General features: G+C 48.5%; 1 protein-coding gene across 2 annotated transcripts; it reads left to right on the forward strand.

Moving 5' to 3' along the window:
* Positions 1 to 1,723: 1,723 nt before the first annotated feature.
* On the forward strand, positions 1,724 to 10,438 carry Serpine1 (serpin family E member 1). Of its 2 annotated transcripts, XM_010618921.3 has the most exons (9): positions 1,724 to 1,898; positions 2,468 to 2,739; positions 3,351 to 3,584; positions 4,779 to 4,973; positions 5,736 to 5,934; positions 7,370 to 7,470; positions 7,564 to 7,650; positions 8,463 to 8,546; positions 8,822 to 10,438. In XM_010618921.3, exons 2-9 carry the CDS (start codon positions 2,469 to 2,471, stop codon positions 8,857 to 8,859), a joined length of 1,209 nt encoding a protein of 402 aa, XP_010617223.1. In that variant the 5' UTR covers positions 1,724 to 1,898; position 2,468; the 3' UTR covers positions 8,860 to 10,438. The 2 variants fall into 2 exon arrangements, with proteins under 2 accessions (XP_010617223.1, XP_010617222.1); XM_010618920.2 differs by lacking the exon at positions 8,822 to 10,438 and having other exon boundaries at positions 8,463 to 8,808.
* Positions 10,439 to 20,259: the final 9,821 nt, after the last annotated feature.

Below are 20,259 nucleotides of genomic sequence, written 5' to 3' on the forward strand. Positions count from 1 at the left end.
CAGGCCCCAGCCGTCCACAGAAAGCAGCAGGGCCCTCTGTGTCAGAGGCCTGGACAGGTGTAGGGCTGAGAGACAGAGCAAAGGAGGGGGTTCAGCTAATGCAGCCGGGGGTCAGGGCCAGGGTTCTGGAGGGGCCGCTCCTAGCTGTGGCTCTAGCCGATGCTCGTCTGAATCCTTGGGGCTTGGCCCTCCCAACCCAGACTCCCAGATTCCGAACCCTAAGGATGGACGTCAAGGCACACAGGACATTTCTGGGGGTTTCTACTTGTACTGTCTGCTTTGGAGAGATCAGGGCAGCTGCCTTTTCCTTGCCACTAACCTCCCTCTCAGCTTCCAAACCACAGCTGGGAAAAGGAAGGACACATAAACAAGAGGAACGTTCTCTCTCTAACATGCCTGTGATCCTAACTTTCCGACAGGTTACCCTGCTTTCCTGACACCCCCACCTGATGGGAACACCGCTCAGCTGTTCTGTGGTTGTCCTTGGTAGCTATTTACTGAAAACTCCAAAACAAATATCCCGACACTACCACCCACCCGCTTAAGCTTCCTATGACTGTTATTAGCTGTTTCTATGGAAACTGCCTGCCATAGAATCCCATCACCTACACAAAGCATGACAGTGTACGAACCCCAAGGCCAAATGTACCATCTTGGCCCCTGCAAAACTCCTCAACTACCTACCTGTCCATTGCAACATCCAGGCCCCATGGCCCAGGCACCTGTCCCCGTGAAGCCCTGAATATCTACCCTCAGAAGAACTCATTGGACACTCTTGCTCCCCTAACACCAAAGCCCTAAAACCCACTGTGAATCGACACTACTTCCTCCCAGCCTCCTCTGTGACCCTAGCCACCAGAGTCTGCACCTGGGGAAGGAGGGTAAGGGAGAAGCCCTCCCCAGCCACCTTACACGGCTCAAAGGAACAAACTTAACCTGCATCACTCCTGATTCTCTGCCCTGGCTGTCCCATGGTGATCCCGGCTCCCTTTCAACCACCTCCACCCCCACCCAGCACGCTTCAAACCCCAGCCAGCCAGACAGGGCTGCTGACACAAGGCGAGCCCTCGGGGCTACCAAAAGAGTCTGGGCACGTGGGGAGTCAGCCATGCATCATCCCAGCACGGCGGGCACAAGGCGGGCATGAAAGGACTTGGAGTCCTTGGTCTGGCTGGGTCCAGGAAAGTCAGAGCCCAGACAGTCACGGAACACACTGCGTGCCCTGCTGGCCACCAGGCTGAGACCCAGAGCAGAGAGGGACATGTTTTCCAGGAGGTTGCTTTGGGCTCAGGACAATAGCACCGGAGAAAAGCTCTGCCGGATCATTAGCAAATTTGATAACTCCAGTTTCCTATTTTTCCAGAGGAAGAGAGGAAAACATGAGCTGTTTCCCCCCAAGCTGAGCCCCAGGAAAAGTAATTCCAAGCAGGCACTATGGGCCATTGGGTGCTGCCAGAAATCTCGCTGGCAGAACATCCTAAGACACAGGGCACAGGCAGAGGGTGATCAAATCAAAGGAGTCCACTGGGCCAAGGCAACCAAAGTTTTCCCAGTTGTTACCGAGCCCTCGTACACGCACACTCACTCAGAGGCACGAGCACACACGCACACATGCCCCAGCAAGTTCCGGAGAGGGAGGTGCAGAGGGGGCTGGGCCGGCCAGACGGGCTTCCCCAGCCAGAAAGTGGGAGGGCCAGAGCATGAATTCATCTGTTTCCTGCTCACATCTGGTATAAAGGGAGGCAGCAGCCCAGGAGGGACACGGCAGTGCCTGGCTCCAGGACTCAAAACTCTGCTGTCTAGGAGAGCCACACCCCCTCTGCCAGCAGCCTAGAGCCACGGCTCACTGCTGCCAAGCAGGACACTCCGCCAGTCACAGGCACCTTTGAGGAAGTCAGGTAAGACAAGCAAACTCCTCTCTGGGGCTTGCAGCGAAGAATCTCTCTTCCCAGTCTCCTCCATCCAGATCCTCCCTTTCTGTTTTCTTTCCCTGGAACCTTGAAGCCTTGATCTGTAATAGCAGTGCCACACTGGAGCTGGGGAGAGTGGTCAGGCCCCACTGACAGACCATCACCCAGAACGAGGACCTTGGCTTTCTCTGTCCCTTTCCAGCAAGACACGCCCCCTGCACCAAACATAGTTGGGGTGTGTGATGAGAGAACAGAAAAGCACCATGCAAAGTTACAGCATAGCATTCTGGTCCCCTGGAGGGGAGGACAGACACTCCTGGTTGCTCTTCCAGGATTCCTACAGGGAAAAATGGGCTGCTGACTCCCTGGGGTGGACCAAGATAGATCAGCTAGAAGTAGGGTGAGAAGGGCTCAGCGTCCCGTCCTGGTGAGATCTCTTAGAATCTGAGTTTACCCTGTTCATGTGTCACCGGCCAGCAGCAGGCTGGGGTACCCTGTCCCACACTCAGCAGTCTTCCAGAGCTCTCTCTCATCAGATCCTCTTCCGTTCATCCTAGGATGCAGATGTCTCCGGCACTTGCCTGCCTCGCCCTGGGCCTGGCCCTCGTCTTTGGGCAAGGATCCACCTTGCACCCTCATGAGTCCCAGGTGGCCCAACTGGCCACAGACTTTGGCGTGAAGGTGTTCCAGCAGGTGGTGCAGGCCTCCAAAAGCAGCAATGTGGCTTTCTCACCCTTCGGGGTGGCCTCGGTACTAGCTATGCTGCAGGCGACGACAAGTGGAAAAACCCGGCAGCAGATCGAAGCAGCGATGGGATTCAACATCGATGGTGAGACACGGGACAGAGGAGGAGGCGGGGAGTCAGGAGGTCTCAGGAGCTGGGGAGAAGCTGGGCCCAGCTTAGTCAAGCGGACATTTCTATGGCTGCAGTGCAGGGACAGCCTGTCTTCCCCCACCACATCCTTGATCGGCCAGGGTGTACAGGCCAGTGCATTTGCCACTTCTTTTATTAACTGTGGACCTTAATTAACTCTTCTTAACCTCAGTTCCTTCGTCTGCAGAATGGGCATGGCAAAATTGCCTGTGACATAAAGCTGTGAGTACTAAATAGCATTGTGCATATGAAATGATCAGCCCAGCCATTGTTACAAGAAGTTTAGGGTTCGTAATTTAGGAACAAGCGGGGCATGGCGGTGCATGCCTGTAATCCCAGAACTCAGGCAGCTGAGGCAGAAGGATGGCTTCAAGTCTGAGGCCAGGATGAACTGCATATTGAGACCCCCCCATCTCAAAAAACAACTATGAATAATAATAAGAACAGAGAAAAACATTCTAACCCAGAGAAGGTTAGGACCTGAGATTGGGAGGAAAGGAAGGAGATGCAGAAAGAGATGGAGATTCGGAGTGAGCCTGATGGGCCTGTCTTGTCACTTGGCACAGGGAGAGGCGTGGCCCGTAGTCACCGTCTAACGTACAAGGAGCTCATGGGACCATGGAACAAAGATGAGGTCAGCATCACTGATGCCATCTTCGTCCAGAGGGACCTGAAGCTGGTCAAGGGCTTCATGCCCCACTTCTTCAGGCTCTTCAGGACCACGGTCAAGCAGGTGGACTTCACTGAGGTGGAGAGAGCCAGGTTCATCATCAACGACTGGGTGAAGACACACACAAAAGGTGAGCATGTCGGGGAGGTGCCTGGGGCGCAGAGAGAGGGGATTCGGAAACAACCCACATGCCCCGGGCCCTCCCTTTCAGCCTTCTGTTCCTCGTGGGCAGATGGCCAAGGGCTTTAAGAACCAAAGCATCTAGTTGGGTGCAGTGGTGCGCACCTATAATCCCACCACTCTGGGAGGCTGAGGCCAGAGGACCAAAAGTTTTGGCCTAGCTTAGGTGATGTAGTGATTTAGCAAGATCCTGTCTCAAAATAAAAAGTAAAAAGGAGCTGAGGATGTGTAAAGGCCCTGGGTCCCATCACCAGTAACAAAAACAAAAACAAAAAGAAGCATTGTCGTGAGCCGGGCATAGTGGTGCACACCTGTAATCCCAGCACTTAGAAGACTGAGGCAGGAGGATCGCTGTTAGTTCAAGGCCAGCTGGGCTCTATTGTGAGTTCAAGGTCAGACTGAACTACACAGTGAAACCCTGTCTCAAACAAAATAAGACAAAACAAAAAATTTCAAAGCATCTTGCTAATATTTTTTCTTATTAGGCTTACTTATGAACCAACTTGAAAGGCACCCCTAAAAACTGCAATAAGATAATTAACGACAGTAGTAACCCCACAAGACAACATGGGCAACTTAGTGACTTAGCAAAATCCCATCTCAAAAAAAAAAATGTTTAAAAGGGGTCTGGGAATATAACTTAGTGTGAAAGTCCTTGGGTTCAGTCCCCAGGAAACACACACACACACACACACACACACACACACACACACACACACACACACACATGGCAGCTTAAGGGGGAAGAAAGGCAAAACAAAGCTGAAGTTTCTAGTCTGGCCCTGACAGGATCCCACAGCCAAGGGAGTGCTATGAGCTGGAAGACTTCCTGAGACTCTTAGAAAGATGGAATCTATTTAAAACCCTGTTCAAGCTGGTCATGGTTTGGCACTCCTATAATTTTGCACTTTGGGAGGCTGAGGCAGGAGGATCACAAGTTAAAGCCCAGTCTGGGTAACTTAGCAAGGCCCAATTTAATACTGAAAAAGTGCTGGGGATGTAGCTTGGTGCAAAGGCCCTCGGGTTCAATCCCTGTCTGCCCCTGGCTCCCATCAATATATATCCGTGTGGGGGCAGGGAGCTGAAGAGAACTATCAGAGAGGCCTCCAAAGTGCCTCACTTCCTGACCCTGGCTTTTCTCTAGGCATGATCAGTGACTTGCTCGGCGAAGGGGCTGTGGACCAGCTGACGAGCCTGGTGCTGGTGAATGCCCTTTACTTCAATGGCCAGTGGAAGTCGCCCTTCCCAGAGGCTACAACCCGGCCCCGCCTCTTCCACAAGATGGATGGCAGCACCGTCTCTGTTCCCATGATGGAGCAGACCAGCAAGTTCAACTACAGTGAGTGCAAGACCCGCTTTCCCCACCTCACAAGACTTCCTCATCCCCTGGGTCTCCCCGGGGAGCTCCAGTGTCGCCCTTTGAGGGAAGACCACGGGGAAGGTTCCCCTCTGACCCTCCAACACACCCCAGTGCCGACAAAGGTTTCCCCAAATGGGAGACCACAGGGTAACAAGAGCAGAAGAAAGGAGTTGTCCCCACTTCCAGATGAGGCTGAAATCCAGAAATTCCCTCAGCCCACACCTGAGTGGCCACTTGCCCGTGTCTTGTCTTCATGGCTTCTAGTGTGATTATCTGGGACCAGCTGGGAGGGGCTATGTGAAAGATCAGAATGGAGGGGAGCAGGATCGGAAAGAATCAGTGGCTGGGTGTAGGGGAAGTCAAGGGTCAAGAAAACGTAGAGAGAGAGACAGAGACAGAGAGAGGGAGGAGGAGGAGGAAAGAAGGAAGGAAGGGAGGGAGGGAGGAAGAGATTTTGAGGCCTCACACTTGGAGCAACACCAGTAGGCTCTGAAGTTGTGCCTGGCTAACACTGAATAGGGGCTGGGCATGTGGCTCAAAAGTAGAGCACTTACCTAGTGTGGTCCGGAGTTCAATCCACAGCACTGCAAAAACAAAATCACTGTAAACATTTAACATTTGAATGGGGCAGTCGTGGGGGAGTCTCAAAAAATCAAACAAACAAAAAAACAACCCAGTGCAGTTAGAAGCCACAGCAATGGGAGGAGCCATTTCCCAGGAGCCATCTTGCTTTCCTCACAGCGGAGTTCCTCACCCCTGACGGCGACTACTACGACATAGTGGAGTTGCCCTACCACGGGGAGACCCTCAGCATGTTCATCGCAGCTCCCTACAAGAAAAAGGTGCCGCTCTCTGCCATCACCAACATCCTGAGTGCCGAGCTCATCAGCCAGTGGAAAGGCAACATGACCAGACTGACACGCCTGCTGGTACTGCCCAAGTAAGCCACCCGAGGTCTTGCGGTCGTCCCGCCAACGCCCCATTCTGCCATCCCCCTCCCCGCCTCCTGCTTCCCTGAAATCGCTGCCCCTTATTGCGTTTCCCAGATCTGTGACTCCTATAGTGCAGGGACATGTGTGGGAGGCTGATGGGAAATGCCAGCCTGGGTTTGATTATAACTCCTGCCTCATCCCTCTGCCTGTTTCCATGCTGGGGCAGGGGAGAGATTCTCTAGAAAGTGTCCCTGTAGCCACCGTTCCCAGAATACCCAGCAAGCACCAGCCAGAGGGGAGCTGCTGAAATGGTGAAAAGCGGGGAGGCTGATTCAGCCTACAGCCCTTTCTGAATGGCCTGTGTTTCCACACCCATCTCCTGCAACCAACATCCAAACAGTGGAACAAAAGAAATTACTTCCGGGATGGGTCAGCTCAGACTACAGCTTCTGGCTGGAGTTTCAAAGAGCAGATTTGTTTTCAGTCCTTCTGCACAAGCAAAAAAGGTGGAGAAGCCTGTGGTTGGGTAATCACAGGGACCTCCTGCCAGGCTTACCTCAGACTTCCACTTGTGCCGGGCTTGGGGAAAGAGGAGAATTTAGTTGCTTAGCTGGCTGCTCAGATTCCCTCTCTCATAAGAATGAGATAATTAGAAGCCAGGCGTGGTGGCGCACAAGTGTAATCCCAGCACTTGGGACGCTGAGGCAGGAGGATCGTTGTGAGTTCGAGATCAGCCTGGGCTACATAGTGAGTTCCAGGGCAGTCTCAACTACATAGTGAGACCCTGTCTCAAAAAACAAAAACAAAAAACAAAAAGAATGAGATAATTATGTGTGTCTTTGTGGGGAGCAAAGAGCTCCCCAAGCTTCACTGATGGAGTCCTCAGCAGAGTTAGTGCTCAGAAACACAATTTACACCTGGGTATGGTGGTGTATGCCAGTAATCCCAGCACTTGGGAGGCTGAGGCAGGAGGATCCCCGTGTAGTTTGAGGTTAGCCTGGATAGTAAGATCCTGCCTCAATAAAAAAAAAGAAAAGAAAAAGGAAGAGGAGGAGGAGGAGGAGGAGGGGAAGGAAAAGGAGGAGGAGAAGAGGAGGAGGAAGAAGAGGAGAAAAAGAAACACAATCTACAGATTTTTGTTCAAACGTCCTCGCAGAAGAATTTGCCCTTCCCACCCTCCCCTCAATTCAGACTGAATAAAACTATGCTGCAAATACTGCCTTATTTGAGAAAAGTAACTATTCACAGGTTCAAGGCAGAGGGGTCATAGTGAAGAAGAATATTCATTAGTATTAGAAACTTCCAGCAAGGAGAGACTTTGCAAACAGAGCTTCCTCTTCCTTGACCAGGGACCTTTCCCCGGGGGTTCCTGGTGGAGCCCTGGGCGGTGCAGGTACCACAGCATGGGGAAACTGAGCTCAAACTGTCTCCTGCTGTCAACAGGTTCTCCCTGGAGTCGGAAGTGGACCTGAGGAAGCCCCTGGAGGGCATGGGGATGACTGACATGTTCAGGCTGGGCCAGGCGGACTTCACACGGCTTTCAGGTGTGAGATGGTCTCTACAGGGCCCCCAAGAAGACCAACGAGGCTCCCCGAGAGCCAGGACTGATCCACCCTTGCATTTCCCCTCTGTTTCAGACCAAGAGCTTCTGTATGTATCACAGGCACTGCAAAAGGTAAAGATTGAGGTGAACAAGAATGGCTCAGTGGCGTCCTCCTCCACAGGTGAGTCCTGCTTACTGAAGCTGCCCTAGTCTCAGCCCAAGGCTTCCAGGAGAGGCTGACACCTGGCACCTTCATGGCCGTGAAGGAGACTAACTAGCCCCCAACCCCAGAGGGGACCCCTGTCGCCCTGTTCTGCCCTGGCCTTTCTCCCAAGCATACTACCTGTGAGGACAGGAAGTGCCCCCTCTGTCACCTGTTTCTCAGCATGGAAGATGGACATGCTTTCCCTAGAACCCTGTCCCCTCACCTATGGCACCTAAATTCAAAAAGCCCCACCCATAAGCCCAGGCATGGTGGTGCATACCTGTAATCCCAGCACTCTGGGAGGCTGAGGCAGGAGCATCTCAAGTTCAAACCCGGCCTGGACAATTTAGTGAGACCTCGTCTCAAAATAAAAATAAATAAATAAATAAATAAATAATAAAAGCCTGAAGATGGAGCTCAGTGTGAAGGCCCTAGATTTAACGCCCAGTTCTGGGGGGGGGAAGCACCCCCCACATCAAGGAAAGTCTGAATTGGTCCCACAAAAGGGAAATAAATTTAAGGATCTTGCTTATCAACAAAGCTTTAGATTTAGAGCATTTGTGAGCAAACAACCAATAGATCTTGACCAAAATCCTGGAGGAAACCAGGCCTCAGAGGATGTCCCTAAGCTTCTAAGATCCATATTCAGGAGGACAAAGAAGCCACCTAGAAATTATGTCCCAGTTTTGTTGTCAGATGGGAGGCTGGCGTCGTGGGGTTTCTTGGGATCGATCCAGGCACTGGTGCCGATGTCCTTCTCTCCTGAGACTTTGTCCCTTCTCCCCCAGCCATTGTCATCTCAGCCCGCATGGCCCCTGAGGAGATCATCTTGGACAGACCCTTCCTCTTCGTGGTCCGGCACAATCCCACAGGTAAGCCCAGAACCCCAGCGTCCCCCTATACCCCACCACTGCTGTCTCGGGCAGACAGATAATTATAAATGCTCCCCCCCAAGCCCCCAAGGACTCTGGGCAAAGACTGGGTCCCTCTCCTGTCCTCAGAGAAGGCAGCCAGCTATTGTCACACAAGGACTACAGTCCTAACTTAGTCACCAAGCAACAGTGACTTCGGGCAGCCACCCATCTTGGATCTGCTCATCCAGAAACCTCTTCCTTGCCATTCTCACTCCTGCTCCTGCCATCCACAGGGACAGTCCTTTTCATGGGCCAAGTGATGGAGCCCTGACCATGAGAATAGAAGCCTGCACCTGGGACAAAACTGGAGATGGATCGGAGAAGAAATTTTGTTCTAATGACTTTGCAGAGAAAGAAAAGCCATTTGCCTTTTTTCCCTCCATGGTAAATCTTTCCAGTCAGCCTCTTAGACCTTAGCCTCTGTAGGAGGAACTTGGGAGTCTGACTCTGGCTGGGGACCCCCAGGGGAGACCCCGGAGCATGAAGGTCTCCAGCCCAGGCTGTGGGACCTGCAGAACCACGGACCTGCTTCATCTGCCCACCTCTCTACAACTTGGGTCTTCAGGCCTGGTTGCGCCCGAGGCCCTGGCAGACCGGAACCGTGAGGCTTATAGGAGCTTGTGTGTGCTGGGTAGGGACAGTTTGTGTTCCGGTCACACCGCTGTCATCTCTGCCCTGTCTCCACTGCAGTGGTGGCTGGTGACAGGCCGAAGAAGGCCAATGGAAGGAATACTCTTTCATCTCAATGTCCACCCCAACACTGACCACCGCCCCTCCTCTCGGAGGGGCTGCAGAGTGGCAAAGCAAATGCCAACTCTCCCTCCCCAGAAACAGTGTGCAGATACCCTTCTGGAGTGTAGGTGATTGTTTACTCAAAGAAGCAGGTTTTTGCTTCCCACAAACTTGATTTTTGCAGGAATAGAAGGAAAAGGTCAGATGTGTCCCTGGTTCTTCACCCTCACCTAGTCTCCTGGTGGGGAGGGTGGGATGTCAGGGATGTGCTTGAATATTTATCACATGCTTGCCTTTGTGTGCTTGTTAGAGAGAAAGATGATTATTAAGGGAAAAAAGTGTTATTTAAGCTTGTGCATGGTGTTCTTTTGTGGTTTGTGCCACCCAATCTCAGGAGTTAGGCTCTCCAGGCTCTACCCCTCTGGGCACAGTCGTGACAGGCTCCACACTGCCACCTTGTGGCTGCCTCGGTCCCACGTCTCCTCTTCTTTCCACTCCATGGCCAAGGGCCCCCACCAAGGTGATCCAACCATAGCCCACGCTAGGGACCAAAAGGATGAGGTGGGTGACATGACAGAGACCTGAGCGAGGACAGCATGGCTTCAAATTTTTCCAATATCTTTAGAGCAGAAATGTAAGGGGCTGCATGACCTACCAGGACAGAACTTTCCCCAATTACAGGGTGACTCACAGCCGCAGTGGTGACTCACTTCAATGTGTCATTTCCGGCTGCTGTGTGGGAGCAGTGGACACGTGAGGGGGATGACAGAGACAGCCGGCTTGGACTTGAGCACCTTGTTAGATAATCTTTTCCAAACCTTCCTAGCTGGGGGTAGGCAGGAAGGCCAGTTTATTAAAGAATTGCATGTGGATGTGAACTGAATGTAATCTAATAGGAGTCTAATCATCCTACCATGTTCTCCACTGAAAAATCCTCATTCTTTGTTTTTTTGTTTGTTTTTTTCCTTTTCTTTTCTCATGATGCACTGGACAATGACAGCCACCCGTGGCACTTGTAGGGGTCCCTAAATGTGGGGTCACACGTTCTTGAAATTGTGCCGAACTATTTACATTTTCACTTTTGATATATAAATTAAAATGTATTTTAAAAATAATAAAATAAATACAAAGCATATGACAAACAGTCCCTGTCTTTACCTTCTGTGTTCTATATGGTACAAGGAATCAAAACCCTCTTGGTTTGTGGATCTCTCCATGGCTGGGATCTTTGTGAAATGTTCACCTATAGCACAGGTGTGTAGGTCTGCTGTGGGCAAGTCCCCAAGATGGTGACCATGAATCTGCAACACGCCCCAAGGACCTGCTGTAGGGACTTCATTCTCCCTTGGGAATCATCCTCGAGGAGCAAAGAGGGGACTAGGAGAATAGCTCAGAGGCAGAGCATTCACTTAGCATGCATGAGGCCTTTGGTGTGCCACTAATAAAGAAAGAAGGAAGGGCAGGGGAGGGGAGGGGAGGGGAAACATTTTCCCCAACACCTTCCACCCACCCTGCCAGGCCTGGTCATGGTCACCATCCCTATGAGTTCTCAAGTCTATTCATGTCCTTTCCATCCCCCCCACCCCCTCTTACCCTTAGGAATGCTCTGGAGTCCAGCCAATACTTAATGTCCATTTCTCGGTCTACAACAGAGGTTTGAATTCATGTGCTCCCCAACCCAATCTAGATGCCAGCTTCCTCAGAAAGTCTCTTGTTATGTATGCTCTCCATATACTCCTTAAAAGGCTTCCTAAAACACTTTTATTGTCTCTTTCCAGCTTGTGCTTCATCTTCCTGTGCTGGAAATGGAACCAGGGCCTCGCACATGCAAAGCAAGTGCTGTTCCACTGAGCTGCACTCCCAGCCCTCGCTGGGAGGCTAAAGGATCTCGACAGAGGACACAACTCTGAGACAGGGTCTCACTATGTAGTTGAGACTGACCTGGAACTCACTATGTAGCCTACGCTGGTCTCAAACTCACAGTGATCCTCCTGCCTCAGCCTCCCGAGTGCTGGGATTATAGGTGTGCGCCACCACACCCGGTTTAAAAGTAAATTTTAAACTGGACACAACGCCAACAGCGATCAAACCTGCATGCCATCCAGCTCCAGAATCCTAATAGGATTGGTCAGTGATGGCGACCCTCTCGGAGCTTTCCATGACACAAACAGCCCACTGTGGCACGTGTGCCGGAGGTTCACCACCACTGGGGTTGATCCATCCAGCCCTCTGTGTGCTCGGCTCATTTCTGACAGGAACCACTCACCAGGGGTCTGGCTCAAAGTGCACAGTCTGGTAGTAAGAGAGAGTGAGTTCTCTGTCAGAGGAAGTACTCAAGGATGGCCAGATGGATGCTTAGTAAGGATGCTTCAGTGATCCGGGTATAGATTTAGTGACTTTTAAAAAATTATATTTAATAATATGCTCATAGTAAGGTATTCCAATAGTTCAAAAAGACAAAAGTAGAAAATTAATATCCTTAATTTCTTCTTCTTTTTTTAAGCAGGGATCGAACTCCAGACCTTGTGCTTGTAAGGCAGGTGGTGGAACCACTAAGCTAAATTCCCAGCCCAATATCCCTAGTTTCTTGGGTATTCTTTTAGAACTTTACCGAGCATTTACAAGCATATTAAAAAATTCTCTTCCTTCCTTCTTCCCTCCCTCCTTTTGCAGCACCAGGGGATTAAACCCAGGGCATTTGTATTGAGCTACATCTCCAACCTCCCCGCTTTAATTCTGAGATATTTTCTCTCTTAAGTCTATAATCACCCAAGCTAGGCTTGACTTTGTGATACCACTGACTTAGCCTCCCACAGTGCGAGGGTTACAAGAGCGCACCACCATGCCTGGCTTCTTTTCTTTTGCACAACTGAAGTCATTATATATACACAACCTAGACCACTTCCCCTAATCCTTGTTACCAGCTGTCTATACATCTGTAGTAAAATGCCCACCTCACCTCCGATGGCTGTGAGGTGGCTCTGTTACTAGCGGTGCTGCCACCAAGGATGCGAAGGAGAATGTCACGTGCTCATCCTGGGCTCAGGCACGCAGAATCAGTCTCACCTCCTAATGATGTGACTAAGTAAGTCCACGTATCTCTTTTTAAAATCATTCAGCCCTAAAACGGTGTGGTTCTGGCATTACACACATTTTCAAATGGTACAAAACAATCAAAATGGATCGTTTTGCCTGGTGAGACTCTTACCTTTTCTTGATCTTAAAAGAATCTTCACATTATCTTTTTCTCTGAAATGATGTTAGACTTTCTTTTCTTTTTTTGGTTTTTTGTTTTTTGAGACAGGGTCTCACTATGTGGTTGAGATTGACCTGGAATTCACTATGTAGCTCAGGCTGGTCTCAAACTCACAGCGATCCTCCTGCCTCAGCCTCCCGAGTGCTGTGATTACAGGCGTGCACCACCATGCCGAGCTTGTTTGACTTTCTTGGAGACAATTCCAAATGAAATGTTTTTGAGAGGAAATCCAGAAAGAGCATTCATTCACTTGCTTATTCTGCAATCATTCAACCTGTGCTAAAGGCTTTCTATGGCTCCTCTCATTCCTATCTGGGAGGCATTTCTTTTTTTTTTTTTTCAACTGGGGATTGAAATTTTGAGACAGAGTCTCACTAAGTCATTAAATTGCCCAAGCTGGGCTCAAGCTAGAAATCCTCTTGCCTCAGCCTCCCAGACTGCTGGGAATACAGGTGTGTACCTCAGATTTCCAGGGACATTCTTTTGTGCCTCCGATGTGATGTGCTCAGCTGTTCAAAAGAGGGTCCATTTTTGGACGCCTCCTCCTTTCAGATCCCAGTCTTTTGATTTGAAGCTTTCTCTTCTCCCTGGAAACTGGCATATTAGGAGGGGCCCTGAAGTCCAGCAAGCTTGGCAGGAAGTGTCTCCTCTCTCTAGAAAGCCAAGGAACCCGGAACAGGCCTGGAATGAAAGGGTGGTTCCCTAAAGCTACCTCCAGCTTTGGAGAAAGATGCTGTCTTTTAAAGCCACGAGTCTTCACCTCTCCTCTGCTGTTGTCACAGTGCACTGCAGAGCCAAAATGTGGCGGCCACAGAGGCCACCAAGCCTACTTCCAGCCAGCATGTCCTCAACATGGAAACACTGCACGTGGCCTGTCAGGGTCAGAAGAGAGCCCCACGTGCCAAAGCGCTCCTCTTTCTCCTCCTCGTGCACAGTGCCCCTTTGGGCCCACAGTGAGAATCTGGGTCACGCAGGCCCCAGTCCAGGGATTCAGGGGTGCTGTGGTCCAGGTAGAAGGTTGGACCTCCTTTAGCCCTGGAGAAGCACTGTGAGCAGGAGCTGAAGAGTGACCCGTTTGTTAACAGATTTTCTTAGAAACCTTTCTTTGCATGGAATGCTTCCAAAAGCAGGACAAGTGTGCCCTAATTCTGCAGTGTGCAGTTCAAAAGCGGCCCACACCCGCTGAGAAGGCTCAAGAGGACAGAATTCTTCCAAAGGCCCCTTGCTGCCACAGAAGCCTGCACCAGGAGCTGCTCCACTTAGCAGCTCTCTCGGCTTCTCAGATATGGTGAGGACAAAGATGACAGTGTGGCCTCTCAGTGCCGGGCCTACCTGCCCTGTCTGTCAGCCTCCTTCCTTAGCATTCAAAGTTTTTCTTCCCTTCTCAAAAAAAAAAAAAAAAAAAAAAAAAAAAAAAAAAAAAAAGGGGAGGGAAGGGAAAATGAAAAGAATTAAAATGAGTTATATACACGTACCAACTCCCCATGATGAATGTAATCATTATGTCCTGCAAACATGTACTAATAAGTGTAAAAATTTTAAAAAGTATGTACTAATAAAAAAGAATTTTAAATGGAATTTGTCAAGGTGGTACCATCTGTTTTCCAAATCATTTTTAAAAAGTGGTTCTGTAAGTAAGGTTCATTGTAATAAAACTGGTAAACATTTACACAGAGAGGAAGAAAACTAAGATATAGAAGGTTGACTAGCATGGGCTATTATTATTATTTGGGGGCAGGTTTGTCTTTGGGGGGGGCAGTTTGAGACAGGGTCTCACTATGTAGTTCAGGCTGTCCTTGAACTCACTGTATATCCCAGGCTGACCTTGAACTCGAGGCAATTCTCCTGCCTCGGCCTCCTGCATGCTGCGATTACAGGCGTGGTAGCCTGTACAGATACATCATCATCACTATTATTATTATTACTTGGAGATAGGGTCTCACTATGTTGCTCAGGCTGGCCTAGTGCTCCTGAGCTGAAGCCTCTCTGTTTCTGCCTCTCAATCAGCTAGAACTACAGGTGTGTGCAACCCTGCCCAGCTCTTGTTCTTCTTCTTCATCATCATCATCATCATCATTGTCGTCTCTACTACTTAAAAAGCGCAGGCAGTGTTTCTTGCTACTACCCTGTATGGCCTTTTGGTGGCATCTGTGAACAGGAACAAGTATCCCAGCACCCCAAGAAGGTCTCAGACACAGCCAGGCACAAGGACACCTCCCTCAAAGCCAGCCACCACCACCTTCTGCACCAACACTCACCAGCCACGCGACTGCCTGAACACCAGCTTCTTACATAGAATTTTAGCCCCCAGCCGCCAGGTGTCGCTTTTACTCTAATAGAAGGCTCTTCTCTGAAGCCAAGCAGCTGTGGCTTCAGCCAAAACCTTCTCAAGTTTGAACTCCATTCAATGAACAATAATTTATTTTAAAGCCTAATTTTATACCAGGTACTGTGAAGCATTTTTTAAAAATGTATACGTGACGCTTCTTAGCATCAGTTGCCTAAGGAGAACAGCCATCATATTAATATTAGGACCTAAAGAAAAAGTTCTGAGCCAGATATGGCGGTATATGCCTGTGGTCTCAGCATTGTGGAAGGCTGAGGCAGACCCTGTCTGAAAGAAGAAAGAAAGAAAGAGGAAGGGAGAGAGAGAAAAAGTTCTGATGTCGGCTGAAAAGCTATGCAAGCCACTGCAAGAATGACTGAAAGGAACATTTTAAAAATGATGGCTATATTCTAGAGTAGAATGTAAAGGTTTATCAGAGAGGTGGCTGTTTAATTGACCTTAAAGAATAAATAACATGGAGTAGGGTCTGTAAAACTGCAGAAGACAGCATAAAATCCATTTGCATTTTTACCAAAATGAAAAGAGACAGGGGGGGGGGAGAATGAAAGAAATCACAAAGAAAAGGTGTGGCAAAACGCAGGTCCAAAGGACACACCTGAGGGTCATTGGCAGGCTCCTGGGTTGGTTTCTGTTCTCCCGCCCTCCTCTGATAACCCAGCCATTGTTCCCTGTCCCATCCCCTAAGTCTCCTACACGTCTCTTTTTCTTTTTGTTTTTTTTAGACCGGGGATTGAACTTGGGTCCTTGCACTTGCAAAGTAGGCACCAGAACCACTGAACTAAATCTCAAGCCCCCTCATACATGTCTCTTCAATAAGCGAAGCTTCCATGCATGGACCCTAGGCTTATAATCTGCAAGTCTAGGGACAGGCGGTGACACTGACCAACAGGAAACCAAGACATGGGCTAGTTCCCAGGCAAGCAGAAAGAGGTGGTAAGTCATTACTGGCAGGCAAAGATGTCAATGAAGAGAGAATTTTCGAGTATCCAATATACAGTTAGTCAAGAAACATCAGGTGCTTACTCTAAGTCAGGCCTGGTGCTAAGTAGAGAGGAAACAGCAAAAGACAGTTTATCGTCTAGCAGGAATAGTAGACATGAAGTGCGTCTCATGAAACACAAAATTAGAATTTGGGGTAAGAAGTAAGATTTAAAATATCTAGATTTGATAACAGTTGTAGTCTGTTGCCCATTACTATATCTGAGCAACCAGGCTTGGGTAATTTATAAAAAATAGAGGTTTAGCATGTGAGAGGCTGAGGCAGGAGGATCACAAGTTTCAATCTAGCCTGGGAACTTAGCACCTTAGCAAGATCCTATCTTTTTTTTTTTTTTTTTTTAATAAATGAATGAAAAAGGGCTGGGGATGTAGCTCAGGGTGAAGGCCTTGGGTTCAATCCCCAGTACCTTGGAAGAGGTTGGCAATAGAGAATCTGGGTTCATGGTTCTAGGAGCTGGGAAGTTCAGGAACATGGCACTGGCATCCACTTGACTTCTTGAGAGTGTCGTGCTGCTTCTGCTCAAGGGAGGAAAGCAGAAATGCGCATGTGTGGAAGAGAGAAAACAGGAAGGGTGGAATCAATTCATAACTCACTCCCTGCATATCTACTCCAGCCCCACAAGAGTGAGAAAGGCACTTACCCTATTTACCATCCTAAGCATGTTTTAAGGGCTCCATCTCCCAAAGCTGTCACATTGAGGAATTAAAGTTTCTTTTTTTCTTTTTCTTTTTTGGTACTAGGGATCGAATTTGGGACCTTGTACTTACTTGCAAGGCAGGTGGCGGAACCACTGACCTAAATCCCCGGCCTTAGGAATTAAAATTTCAACACCTCACCTTTTGAGAGGCTGAGGCAGGAGGATTACCAGAGTCCAAGGCCAGCCTGGGCTAGCTACATGGTGAGTTCAAGGCCAGCCTGAACTATGTAGCAAGACCCTGTCTCAAAAAACGAAAACTGTTCCAACATATGAGTTTTGGCAGGGGCGGGGGACACTCAAACCCTAGCAATAATCACCCATGCAGATCAGAACTGAAGCTGTGCTGGGTGATGGGAAAAAAGGAAAGATGTACATGACACTATCGCACAAGGAGCTTGCGACTCAGCTGAAGAGAAGTGGCTGACTCACAGGGGATGAGACAGCATGACGAGGAAGTTTACCAGGCTACAGAAAGCAGCTCGGCTGATGAGCCCAGAAGGAAACTGTGGCCAGGCCAGCAGCAGATCCAACTCTCGCCCTAGGAACAAAGCCCCAGATCCCACCTGTGCCCCTATGCAACCCCCGGCTGGGCTCAGACACCAAACTCATCAAGGGGCTTTGAAGTGAGCAGTACTGGGAGATCTCAAGTGCCTCTCTGGAAAGGTGGCCTGTGTCCCTCCAGCCTTGAGGTGGGGAGGCCCCAAACTCTAAGAAGGGAGTTGAGAGTCTGGGAGGTAAAAAAGAACAACAAGCCTTGACCACAGAGAGTATTCAAATGTTCAGGGCTGCAAGGAGCAGCATTTGATAAGGTCTCATGTGATTTCTTGGTAAGAATAGTTTTTTTTTTTTTAACCTGCAAATGATATCATCAGGGAATTATGAATACACAATGGCTTTAAGATGGTTTCCCCTCTTTCATGTTGAGCCCAGTGTGGTAGCACACACCTGTCATCCCAGAACTCAGGAGGCTGAGGCAGGAGGATCACCACAAGTTCAAGACCAGCCTGAACTACCCAGTGAGACCCTGTTTTAAACCACCCCCCACAAAAATCATGTTCAAATCTAATCCTTTTATACAGCAGTATTAAGAGGTGTGGCCTTGGGGAAGTGATTAAGCAGTCCCCACAAATAGGATTAAGTGACCTTATCAAAAGGCTTGGGTCTCTTCTGTCAAGTAAAGACACAGTGTCCATTCTCTCTCAAAGACATTGCAATGATTTTCTATCTTGGGGTGGTTTTTGTTTTTGTTTTGTTTTGTTTTTTGAGACAGGGTCTCACTATCTAGCCCAGGCTGACTTTGAACTCACTATGAAGTCCAGGCTGGCCTCGAACTCACTATGTAGCCCAGGCTGGCCTCTAACTTGTGGTGATCCTCCTGCCTCGGCCTCCTGAGTTCTGCAAGGTACCACCATGCCTGGCTACATTCTTCACTACAACAAAGAAATTCAGCCCACTGTCTTCTAACCAGCCCTGGCCCCTAGAATTGCACATGAGTAAAATGAGTTATTCCACATGAGTAAAATCAGTACTTCTAACAATTTTCTCATGCATGTTATCCTTTCTGCAGTGAGACACATCACGTGGAGAAGAGGAATTCTAGAAAGTGTCAGCTTGCCAAGGAGTGTAGGAGTTGACATCTCTGCAGCTTCCAGAATTTGGCAGGCTGTTGCCTAGTTCTCTCCCCATCTCTACCTTGCTGATCATTACTTCCTTTATACACAGCCTTCTCCTCTCTCCCATGGACAAGTTCCTTTAAATTTATTAATTTATTTTGTCTTTTCTTCACTTCTCCCCCACCCCGCAATTGAACCCAGGGCCTTCACATTAAACTATATCCCCACCTGCTTCAGCCATTCTGTGTGCTAGAATTGTATTCCTTCTTTTTTGTTGCTGTTGCTGTTTTTATTTTTTTGAGACAGTCTTGTTATGTGCTACACTTTAGCCTGGCCTTGAACTCATTATATAGTCCAGGCTGACCTTGAACTCACAGTGATCTTCCTGCCTCAGCCTCCCTAGTGCTGGGATTACTGGTGTGTACCACTGTATAGTCCTTCTTTTCACTCTAATGGTTTGCCCCTTCTAGCTCAAGGGACTTCTTCATTGATCTTATTTCTCACCTAATGAATTATATCAAAATAATTCAGCCAGCTATGCCATTGGGAAGATATTCCTTTGGAATATATCATAACCTTGGACTTTGTCATTAGCAAGCATGAGTATAGACTGAGAAGAAAATGAAAAGAGAAAGAAAAAAAGGGCTGGGGATTTAGCTCAGTGGTGCTGCATCTGCCCGACAAGCACAAGGTCCTGAGTTCAATTCCCAGTACTGGGGGGAAAAAAAAGAAAGAAAAGAAAAGAAGAAATAAGTTGAGAAAATAAAATAGCATTATCAAGCATTTACAGTGTTCAAGAGAGTCTCTATACATTACTTCTTATCCTCAGAACCATGTTGCAAGTTATCTACTTCGTTTTCACTTTTTAAATGAGCTAGATGGAGTGTTCAGTGACTCCTCTGAGGCTTAATAAGGGTTAAACACAAGATTGTACCCCAGGGGAACCCTCTTGCCATCAGCACAAATTATCTCCATATCAAAGAACAAGAAAAAACTCAGTGTGGTGGCTCACCCACTCTGGAGGCTGAGGCAGGAGGACTGCCTCAAATTCTAGGCCAGCCTGGGTCACAAAGTGAGTTCAAGGCCAGTTCTGAGGCCTGCCTCAAAAAATAACAACAGAGTTGGGGATTTAGCTCAGTGATTCTGGTGCCTGCTTTGCAAGTGCAAGGACCTGAGTTCGATTCCCCAGTACCAGAAACCAAAAAAAACAAACAAACAAAAAAACACTTCCTAGTAAAAAATAACAACCACAACCACAACAAAATAACAACAAAAAAAAGTGAACATGTGCTAGGTGTGGTGGTACAACCTGTAATTCCTAGGCCTCTGGGAGGCTGAGGCAGAAGGATAGTAAAATCAAGCCCAGCCTAGGCTTAGTGACTTAGTGAGGCCCCATCTCAATTTTTTTTTTTAATTTGTAAAAAAGGGCTGGGGATGTAGCTCAGTGCAAAGGCCTTGAGTTCAATCCTCAGTACCACCCCCCAAAAAGCAGCAACAACAACAAAAAACACTATTTGTTGCTAATAATTATCTAGAAATAGACACAGCAGTCCCCTCTTATCCAGTTTCACTTTGTGGTTTCAGTCCCCTGCAGCCAAATGTAGTCTGAAAATACTAAATGAAAAATTCCAGAAATAATCTATAAATTTAAAATTGCATAGCATTTTGAAGTAATTTCAACCAGTCTCAAATCACCCCATCTTTTCCAGCATATCAACACAGCATACATTACCCACCCACTAGTCACTCAGTAGCCATCTCCATCACGTTGACTGACTGGCAGTACTGAAATACTTGTGTTCAAGTCACTTGATATATATAGTTCAGGCTGGCCTTGAACTCAAAGCAGTCCTCCTGTCAAAGCCTCCCAAGTGCTGGGATTACAGACGTGCGCCACCATGCACAGCTACAGCATGTTATAATTGTTCTATTTTATTGTTAGTTACGGTTGCTAATCTCTTACTGTACCTAATTTACAAATTAAATTTGATCACAGACATGTGTATATATGTAGGGGAAAACGTAG

Source organism: Fukomys damarensis, unplaced genomic scaffold (assembly GCF_012274545.1).
Source record: "Fukomys damarensis isolate Sample0158 unplaced genomic scaffold, DMR_v1.0_HiC HiC_scaffold_17, whole genome shotgun sequence".
NCBI classification, from domain to species: domain Eukaryota; kingdom Metazoa; phylum Chordata; class Mammalia; order Rodentia; family Bathyergidae; genus Fukomys; species Fukomys damarensis.